Source organism: Trichomycterus rosablanca, chromosome 9 (assembly GCF_030014385.1).
Source record: "Trichomycterus rosablanca isolate fTriRos1 chromosome 9, fTriRos1.hap1, whole genome shotgun sequence".
Taxonomy (NCBI): domain Eukaryota; kingdom Metazoa; phylum Chordata; class Actinopteri; order Siluriformes; family Trichomycteridae; genus Trichomycterus; species Trichomycterus rosablanca.
This window is the reverse complement of record NC_085996.1, coordinates 1,511,513-1,522,824: the sequence shown is the minus strand read 5'-3', so window position 1 is coordinate 1,522,824 and position 11,312 is coordinate 1,511,513. Positions and strand designations below refer to the sequence as shown.

General features: G+C 46.5%; 1 protein-coding gene across 1 annotated transcript; it reads right to left on the bottom strand.

The window, feature by feature from the left end:
* Positions 1 to 491: 491 nt before the first annotated feature.
* Positions 492 to 4,351, bottom strand: LOC134320235 (disks large-associated protein 2). Its single transcript, XM_063001563.1, has 6 exons — positions 4,207 to 4,351; positions 3,419 to 3,504; positions 2,878 to 3,272; positions 1,845 to 1,936; positions 811 to 963; positions 492 to 707 (listed from the first exon to the last, which is right to left on the bottom strand). Exons 1-6 carry the CDS (start codon positions 4,336 to 4,338, stop codon positions 492 to 494), a joined length of 1,074 nt encoding a protein of 357 aa, XP_062857633.1. The 5' UTR covers positions 4,339 to 4,351.
* Positions 4,352 to 11,312: the final 6,961 nt, after the last annotated feature.

Genomic DNA, 11,312 nt, shown 5'->3' with positions numbered 1-11,312 from the left:
GGATGAACACGGCCAAAAGTATTTGGACGCCTGATCGTGAGAAGGCTTCTCACAAGACTGTGGGAATTTGTGCCCGTTCAGTCAGAAGATGACAGCATTTGTATAAGTGGAAAGTTCGGTTGTTCCGATTCAATCCAGAGCTGTTCGGTGGGGCTAAATCGAGCTTTTCCTCGAGTCTTGCTTATGGGCACAGGAAAGGCCTTCCCTAAACTGTTGGAAGCATATAATTCCCTTTATATGACTGATTTATTACACCTGTAAGCGACCGTTGTGGCTGAAACCCGAGTACTTCTGTTCCTATAGCGCATCTCAGAACAAATGAAGCCGCTCGGACGGGCGTCGGCCGTCTCCGACGTTATGACCGAGCTATCTGGAGCACCGAGAGATCCGAGTACGGGTTGGATGGCGGCGCGGGTCCCCGAGGGCCGAGCGTATGTAAACACGGAGTGTAATAGCAGCGCACGTGGACGGCGGGAGGACCGGCCGTGGTCTCACAGTCGCGTCTGGGCCTCGGGGATGTAGATCTCTATACTGTCCGCTCTCTCCGACACCGAGCTCTGGCGGAACGAGGCGGCTCGCTTGGCGGCCATTAGCCTGCGCCGGGCCTCCTGCCTCTGCCGGTCCTGCAGGTCCAGGGAGCGGTCACGTGTCAGTCCGGCCCCGCGACCTTTGGCCGGCCTCTTCGCCGCCGGAGGAGGCCACTTACGCTCCTGAAAACACACACACACACACACACACACGGTACACGGGATGAGTTTAAAGCTGAGTAAGAATAATGCTGCTTATCATAAATGAAATATAAGCACTGACCTTCTCCTCAGGTTCCTCCTCGGTTCTCCACTGGTTCCTCTTCAGCTTCTGCAGCTCATCGAACTTGGCCGTGACGTCATCGACGGAGAGCTGCAGAAGATCCCAGAAACCAGCCAGGTCCTGAGCGGTGGGGCGCGGCATGGCACTCGGGTCCTGCACAGAGACACACCACATGACCATCGACGGTGTTCCTGCGGTCGTCTGAGGAGCATCGAACATCAACGAGGATGAAGAACCTTTACATAAGAAGGGCTGTGGTCATTGGGGTAAGAAAGAAGCCAATTGCCATGCCAACAGGGCTCCAAAGGTACCAAAGGTACTGTGCAGAGATGGAAGAACCTGATGGATGGACGATCATCTCTGCAGCCCTCCATAACTCCATAAACGAGTGGCAAGATGGAAGACGCAGTTGAGTTGGACCTTGATGGCATCGAGCAACTGGAGACAGAATGCCGGTCTCAGATAGTGTGGGCTGGTTTTAGGTGGCCATCTAGAAACGTTACCTAGTCAACAACTGGCATCTAAATCTGACCAGTTAACAACCAGCTCAGCACCCTCCAAAACCACCAAACCGGACCAGCATGACCAGCTGACCGAGAGATGGTCATCAGTGATGAGCTCCTGAAGTATGTAGATGCTTTACTGCATTAAGCTCACACATGTGACCAAATATAATGCAACAGGTTATGATACTATACTAGGCTATCAATCGGAAGGTCTCTGGTTTAAGCCCACCATCAGACGTGAACCCCTGAAGAGGGCGGAGGGAAGACGATATTAACACCCGTGGTTTTGGAATAAAGACGTCAAACAAGCTCATGATCAGGCGTCCACATACTTTTGAATTACTCTCTATTGTTTTATTCCCAAATCGAGATGTTTCCAGTTCCCCAGTTGTCCCAGAGAGGCATGCAGATTACCATGCGCCCCCTCCAACGTGAGCGCAGTAGCCACCTGTTAAGAGAAGGAGTCAGACAGAGAGCAGCACCCGGTCCGACTCATTACAGTGTCTCATGAGAACGGAAAGTTCTTACCAGGTTCTGCTCACACAGCCAGTAGAACTGCTGGAACTTCTGCGACATGAGGAGTTGTGCACTACCAACCGCACTCCGGATCTTCCCTAAAACTGCAACCGAACGACACAGAGGAATTACCGAACACACAGATAAAGATCTTTCATTCATTTCTGCCCAAACGTATGTGGACACTTCTCTGAATGACTGAATTTAGTCGTTTCCGCAAGGTGAATGATATGCTGTTAACACTGCCCCAACAGTTTGGGGAAGTCCCCTTTCTCTTTCAGCATGATGATGACAGAGCCGTGGTCTCAACCCAACTCGTATTGTGAGCAAGACTTTATCTTCTCTTCCACCTTTAGTGCCAGACCTTATTGACTCTATTAATAGAATGGGCACAAATCCCCACAGACACACTCTAAAGCCTCACAGACAGGCTTCCCAGAAGATGGGACGACATTAAAGCTACAAAGCTATAAAGGGAAGATGGAGTTTCGGAACGGGATGTCCGACATGATCACAATCAGGCGTCCCAATACTTTTGGCACACCCGTTCCTTTCAGATGTGTAAAATCAATGCCCTGGCAAAAGGGAGAACATGCCAAACACAAAGAAAGACTTAACCTTTCACTACGATTGAAATGAAAGTATCTGGACACCCAACAACGATCTTTTTGGAAACCCCGTTCCAAAGCCTTTACTCTTTTGGGAAGGCTCTGCACGGGATGTTGGAGTGTGTCTGTGGGAATTTTTGCCTATTTAGAAAATAGTGTGTTGAACAAGAAGACCTTGCTCAGAGTCAAAGTTTTGAATTATCCCAGTGGTTCAGCAGGGTTAAAGGTCAGGGTTCTGTATAGTTTCTCCACACCAACCTTCTCAAGTCACACTGGAAAGGGAAACGGCCTTCCCCAAACTGCTGGCACATATTCAGAGGTGAATAATTGATTGATTTTTATACGTCTGACAGAATGGGCGTGTTGTAAATATCTGAACCCAGTAATGAGGGGGGCGTCCCGATACTTTAGCCCCCCCGTGGTGAGGCGGTACTCACTCTCCTCGGACAGTTCGTGCTCCTCGGCCTCGCGCTCCATCTCCTTGCACCAGGCCTCCATGCGCTTGGTCTCGCCGTGCAGCAGCTGCATGTACCAGCTCCCGTCCACGTGCACCCCCTCCGCCCGGGCCGCCTCCGCCTCCTCCTCCTCGGGCCAGGCCTGGGCGCGGGGGCTGGGCGGGCCGCTCGGCGCCCTGTAGTCGTCGCGGTAGGTGAAGATGCCCTGAGTCCGCACGGTGCGCGTGGCGCTGAACTGCGCCGGCGAGCTGGGCTCTGAGTGCCGCTGGAGGCCGCCGAACTGCACCACCTTGTCCTCCACCGAGCGGAGGCGCTCCAGCTCCACGTCCGCCTGCACCGCCGCCGTCACGCTGTTGGAGCGCCTGAACCGGGCGTGCCTGAGGGACGACACAAAGACGCACTGAGGAACCAGAGCTGACCGGTAAAGTTTAAACACATTAACTCAGTAATTAGAGGAGGCGTCCAAATACTTTTGATCCTGTAGTGTACATTTGTATTGAAATCAATCATAAATCATCCTCACCGTTTCTCGCCCTCCACCTGGATGCCCACCGACTGATACCTGGGCAGGATTCTGCTCTCCGCCTCCGAGTCCGTGGCCGCTTCCACCTGGAGATCAAATGGTAAATCATTGAGACACGCTTGCACCAGTTTGTGGCGCCCCCCGTAGGTCTGGAGGTAAGAAACCAGGGGTCGGTGGTCCTCAAAAGTGTCCTAGATTTTTCTTTGATTCACCAAGACGGAGAACATGGTGCCACTGTTCATCACATGGTCTCGAAAAGCATCTACTCTGGTAGTCTACAGTGGCCAATCCACCTACTAACAAGCAGAGCACCTAGAAGAAGCTTTGAGCAGCTCTGAGTCGAGGTGGAAACTGGGTGCACCCACTCATACTTGGGGCACTTTAGAACAGCCAATCCACCTACTGGCATGGTTTAGGAAGGCGTGAGGAAAGCAGAGCTCCTAGAGGAAGCTCTGAGCACAGTCGAGGTGGATACTGGGTGTAAATCAGGAATACAAACTAAAAAAGGTGCCAATCTATCTAAGGGCATCACCAGTCCTTCACTCACTCACCCACTCATACCTGGGGTACATTAGAACAGCCAATCCACCTACTGGCATGGCTCTGGAAGATGGGAGGAATGCTGGGTACCCGGAGGAAGCCCACAACGAGAGAGTAAGAACATGCCATCCTCCTCACAGACCCAGCTTAAACCCAGTTCTTTAGAACCCTGGCACCAGGCAGCACCTGCACCGCCACTGTGCCCACGGCTGGAATGAGGTGTGGTATGAAGAGGCTTTTTCACCTACCTGTATTCCTATAGACGAGCGGGGCGTTTTCAGGTACTCCTCGGCTTTGGACACCAGCACGGCCTTGTCGCAGGTCTGCACCGACGTGTAGCTGCCCGTGTGGACCAGCCGCCGGCCCTCGGTGGCCAGCATCAGGGCCTTGCCGCTGTCCAGGCTCTCGGAGGAGGCGTAGCGGCCCCAGGCGTCCCTGGCGCGGGGCAGGCGGGGCAGACGACCCTCCTGATAGGCGTCCTGCGTGGACTCGGTGCTGCTCTGCGCCGTCACCGAGATGATGGGCCTGGCGACGCTGCGCGGGGGGACCGGGGGCGGAGTTTTCTTATAGCTGGGCGTGAACGTCACAGTCGGTTCTGGGCGTGGTCGGAGGAACACGGAAACACACATCACATGTGTACGGTATGTAAACAGTCCTTCTAAACACCGACTAGTCTAATTTAGTCGTATCCAATTCCCTGACTGTATGTCACCTCTACTGCTGATCGAGGAGGGTCCTGACTAACACACGCCCCCTCCGAGATGGTGCAGCACCAACCGCTTCTTTTCACCTGCACCAGGTGGGTTCATACGGAGATCCGTATCACACACAGAGTCACGCACTGATCTCCATTATCCCCCGTCTCTGTGCAGTACCTCAGCCAGCAGAGGGTGTGATTACAGCACTTATGAGGAACCCCCTCTAGCACTCTTTCCTTACAGACGAGACGATTATTGTCCGTTCAGGTGCCCCAGACAGTCGTATTTTGTATAGATTTTAAAATGATAAGTAACAGAGGATAATAAAATAGGGGGGCCATTACTTTTTAACGCCCCTGTATCTGGGGATCGATCGATGCCCAGAAATAGAACCACATCTATTCACCGTTAGGAAGCTGCGCTGTGGAGGAACCGGCATGAATCACCGCGGACTAATAATGAAGCTCAAACTAAAAAAAGCAGCCGAGCCATTAATTACAGAGCCGCTTCACCTACATCACACACCAGCACGTCAAACTAAAGAACCGAATCACACTCAGAGTTCTAATTCATCCCAGGGGAGAACACTGGGGTCGAGCTCAGGACGTGATACAGTGTGAAGTGACCGTCCACTACACGCCACCCAGAATAAACAGCTTTAATAAACGTACATTTTTATAACGTGGGAAAAATGATTTAACCCTGACATACAAATTATTTCTGTATTTATTTACCTGGTGTTGGTTCTTGTGTTCGTTCAGCGGCACAGGCAGTAGGCAAACGAAACTGGATCCCTAAAAACAATAATACACACTTATTACACTGTATACATCACACACACACACACACACACACACACTTACCTTTTAGAATAGCAGGATCAATAAACAGCTTGACATTTTCAGACTAAAGTGAATTAATTTAATTCTGACACCAGCAGGTCAGTAACACATGAAACTCTATTAATAATATTATAAAAAAAAATTATTATTACGTTTTTATTATTACAATTATTTTATTATCATTATTTATATTATATTATTATAATTATTAACATTATTATTACAATTATTTTATTATCATTATTTATATTGTATCATTATAATCAGTAACATTATTATTATTATATTATTATTATTTCTACATCACAATTATTATGACTTATTAAAATTATTATTACATTATATTAATTATTTTATTATTATTATAATTGTATTATTATTAACTTGGTTATTGTTATAATTATTGTTATTACTTTAACTTATATAATAATAATTATTTTTAAATACAATTATTATTATTATTACTATTATAGCTTTTACTATTATAACAATTATTATTAGTTATTAATTACAAATATTATTATGTTATATTTATTATTATTATTAACATTGTTATTATTATTATAGTTATTACTTTTACTTATAATAATAATATAATAATTATTATTATTTGTTAATTACAACTATTATTATTATTACATTATTATTCTTATAACTTTTACTATTATAACAATAATTATTTTTAGCTATTAATTAAAATTATTACTATTCATATGTATTTATTTATTTTTTTCTTTTTTCAGGCAGCAAAGGGAGCACTGAGGTGCAGATGATTGCTCTGTCAGTCTCTAATGATTGAAAGTCACTTGTTGTCTCCTCCCGAGTGTTAATCCGCTCCAGGTGGAAGTTTTTCTATTCATCACAGTTTCTTCCTCTCATGCTTGTTTTTTACTGAAGCTGTGATGCTGAGCCAATCGATCCGGTCCGTTGTTTTGCTGGTGTGCAATGCTAGCATTCTTTTTTTTTCTGGGACGTCACCAAAGTGTTGTGGCATTTGGGGATCACTATGGAACCGCTCTGGGAGAGCTGATGACCCCAGAGGCAGCGTGTTGTCTTTATTCCAGACTGGACCCCACTCTTAAATCCATGTTATGTCCAAGGAGCACCAGTTCGACGGTCAGGGGTTCGGCTTGTGCATGATCAAACCAACAGGTTCTATTTGTTTGTTTCCCGAGCGCTGGCCTGTCATGCTGTCACATCCAGGTCTCACTTCTGTTCTGAACATGAACATCTCACATCACTACAGGATCGAGGATCTGCTGCTGTAATACCTCCTGTAAACACTAGAGGGCTTCACAAATCTTCCTCCTGCACCTTTAACTGCAGCTCCCTCCTCGTACCGTTACTCACAAAGCGATTAAACATGCACATTTTAAAACACGGGGTCATGATACACACAGTGAGACCTGGCAAAACTTATCAGAACATTTTCTTTATATAAAACATTTAAAATCGACGGCGGTTCACACTGATATAAATCATTTAAATCAAGAAATAAAAACATTTATAAAATCTGAGACATCTCCAGCTTTAATAGCCACAGTGTTGACCTCACCGGAGTCCACTCGGTCCAGGATCAGCGTCGGAGCGTCCCTGACCCCTGCGTTTAGGCTGGGTAATCCGTCCGTGTGTGTGTGTGTGTGAAGGTGAAAGGTGAGAATGTGATGACTGATGACGCAGTAACGATGATTAACTTTGTAATTCACGATAAATGACACTTTAATTCATTAACCGTCTGTTTTGCACAGTGGGTCTGATTCACTCTGCAAAAGGTGTGAAACAAAAACGGGTCGCCAGTCCATCACACACACACACACACACACACACACACACACACACACACACACACACACACACACACACACACACACACACACACACACACACACACACACACACACACACACACACACACACACACACACACACACACACACACACACACACTTACAATTATCCTGACTGCATGCTTTTGTACTGTAGGAGGAAACCGGAGCACCTGGGGAGAACATGCAAACTCCACACAGAAAGGACCTGGACATCTCCACCTGGGAATCAAACCCAGGACCTTCTTGCTGTGCGGCGACAGTGCTACCCACCGAGCCACTGTGCCGCCCCCACGGTGCTGGAGCCTATCCCAGCTTTTCATTGGGCGCAAGGCACAGAGTAACACCCTGGACGGGGCGCCAGACCATCATAGGGCACACACACATTCACCTATAGGGCAATTTAGTGTCTCCAATTATCTTAACTGCATGTTTTTGGACTGTGGGAGGAAACCGGAGCTCCCGGAGGAAACCCACACAGACAGAAAGGACCCGGACCGCCACACCTAGGAATTGAACCCAGGACCTTCTTGCTGCTAGGTGACAGTGCTACCCACCGAGCCACTGTGCCGCCTGTCCAAAATCATTTCAGAACAAACCAGACGGGCGGGGTTCAGGATGAGGTACCGGACGGGAACGATGATCGCTGTAGTGATGTTTGCTGGTCTGTATGAATGAGTGAGTGAACGGACAGAGATGTGAATGAGACGGGTGGTGAAATAGTTTCGCTCCATTTATCCTCTACAGCCCCATTTGCTTTGATTAGATTTTATTTTATTATTTATTATTACTGGAAGCCAAAATGAGCCGAATGTGGTGATAGTAATCCTCGGACAACATACATAAATACATACAGTGGTGATGCCCCCATGAACACGGAATGAATTCATTAACGTGATTAAAAAAAACCAAACACTTCTGATCAGTCAGTGTGAACGTTATACATCCCAGTGTAATAAAAAACCTCCAAAACGAATCAAAACAAACCGAAACAAAACAAACCGAAACAAAACAAACTGAAACAAACAAAAAAAACCCGAAACAAATCTAAACAAAACAAAACAATCTGAAATGAAACAAACTGAAATGAAACAAAACAAAGTTACACAAAGCTAATTGAAACAAACCAAAATAAACCAAAACTAAACTAAACAAACTGAAACAAAACAAACCGACCAATTACATTTTTTTTCAAAAAAACACAAACAACTGAAATAAATATCAGCTACATTTCAACAAACATTTCAATAAATATAAATAAACAAATATAAACATATAAATAATAAAATATAAATGAATAAATGAATAAATAATGTGTTATTGGGATTTGGTGTTTGTCGTAACCAATTCCCTGCACATATATGTCCTCTGCTGCTGACTGAGAAGAGCTGTGACTAGCACACGCCCCCTCCGACACGTGTGCAGCACCGGCCGCTTCTTTTCACCTGCACAGGGCGTGGTCATATGAAGATCCGTATCACGTACTGATCTCTATTATCCCCCGTCTCTGTGAAGCGCCTCACTCAGCCAGCAGAGGGAGTATGTGACAGCGTGGATCAGGTGCGTCGTGCATTTATTCACACCTGTGGACATTTTTAAAGCAGCCAATCCACCCTCTGAATATTTTTTGGGTGGGGGGGTAGGGTGGGAGGAACTGTCGCGGTGTGCCACCCTCACTACCCACCGTACCAGCGTACATTCCATCCCTGAGCTTTACATTCATGCACCTCACATGAGCTTCAGATGATCGAACAGTGTGTGAATGAGCACAAATAAAAGAACAAACAAAACACACGCGTGTGTGAAATGCGACGGCTAGCTCAGGCTAAGCTAACTCGCTAGGCTGTAATAATAGCTTTCCTCTTTCCTTACAGCAGACAACAACGGCCGCTAGTCTGCTGGGTGGGAAAAGACGTGACTAAAAAGTGGGCGGGGTCTCCGAGGCCGTGTAGGAACCTCAGAGGTGGAGGATTGTTGAGATCAGCGCGTGACTCTACGTACGCGAGACCGACCTCATGCGCCGATCCACCGAGCTACGGGCGAATAAGAAGGGGTCGCGTCGGAGGGAGGGCGTGTCAGGAGAATATACCCTCCTCAGTACACCATTGGGGTCTCCGGCAGAGGAAGAGGAACCGGCTACGACTAAACGGGGAGAAATAATAATAAATAATAACAGTCAAAAAAGCTCATTGGCAGGCTGATCCAAAGCTCCAGTGTCCTCAGCCCCACTCAACAGCTCTGGGATGAACCGGAACATCAACTGAGGCTTCCAGTGCCCAGCCATACAAGTCATATTTTGACTGAAAGGCCACAAATTCTCACAGACGTACTCCAAAGTCTTGAGAAGCTTCTCAGAACAGCGGCTGTTGTTCACACAGAGGATCAGTCAGTTTAAAATGTGACGTCTGACAAGCTCACGATCAGGCGTCCAAATACTTTTGGTCACATATTGTACGGATGCCTGAAGTTCCTCCTCCTTCCTTCTTCATTTTTAAGGATTCAGATCTTTTATAGAGCAAATTTTAAATAATAATAATAATAATAAATAAGCGGTTTTAAAGCATCTGTGGTTTCTAAACTAAACTGCGCCGCAGATCCGAAACTCCAGAGTGAAAATTCATCCCGAGTAAATTATTCACGCCGCCGAAATCTAAAACAGGAGAAAAATTATTCTGGGACGCGGAATTTTTCATCTTCAGCTTCACCTCACAGAAAGAGAGAAGAAATCTCCCTGTTTCTACACTCACTGTCCATGTTATCAGCTCCACTTACCATATAGAAGCACTTTGTAGTTCTACAATTACTGACTGTAGTCCATCTGTTTCTGTTCTTCAATGGTCAGGACCCCCACAGAGCAGGTATTATTTAGGTGGTGGATGATTCTCAGCACTGCAGTGACACTGACATGGTGGTGGTGTGTTAGTGTGTGTTGTACTGGTATGAGTGGATCAGACACAGCAGCGCTGCTGGAGTTTTTAAACACCTCACTGTCACTGCTGGACTGAGAATAGTCCACCAACCAAAAATATCCAGCCAACAGCGCCCCGTGGGCGGCGTCCTGTGACCACTGATGAAGGTCTAGAAGATGAGCGACTCAAACAGCAGCAATAGATGAGCGATCGTCTCTGACTTTACATCTACAAGGTGGATCAACTAGGTAGGAGTGTCTAATAGAGTGGACAGTGAGTGGACACGGTATTCAAAAACTCCAGCAGCGCTGCTGTGTCTGATCCACTCATACCAGCACAACACACACTAACACACCACCACCACCATGTCAGTGTCACTGCAGTGCTGAGAATGATCCACCACCTAAATAATACCTGCTCTGTGGGGGTGCTGACCATTGAAGAACAGGGTGAAAGGGGAGTAACAAAGCATGCAGAGAAACAGATGGACTACAGTCAGTAATTGTAGAACTACAAAGTGCTTCTATATGGTAAGTGGAGCCGGAAGGTTTTAATGTTATGGCTGATCGGTGTATATTATGCCAAGTTCACACTACACGACTTTCCAAGTCGTCGGGTCGCTGTACAGTTCACACTACACGACTGAATCTCTTGCACCCGGGAGTCTTTCAGTCGGTGTATTTTTCACACTACACGATCCATCACCAACTGGAATCGCAGGCGAGCTTCTCTGGTCTCCTTTTTTTTCTTCTTTACAAAAACACACGTGAGAAGTGACGAGGGGTTTAATGATACCACGTCCAAAAATGCACGTCAACAAGTAGCGAGAGATCAAAGTGTTTGTGGTCTGATGTGCAGCGTAAAATCAAAGAGGAAACATAAATGAATCTGAGTGGATTTGGCAACACAAACAGTATATGGCTTGTTCTGTAGTAAAGTGGATGTTAATTAATAATTTTGCAATGCAGCGTGGGTATTATGTTTTGTAGAGGACGATCAAATCAGAAATACTGTAAAACGTGTGTGTGCTGGTGTATCCTGATATAAACTATATCCTCTCCTGCGTTTCCCCTCACGCT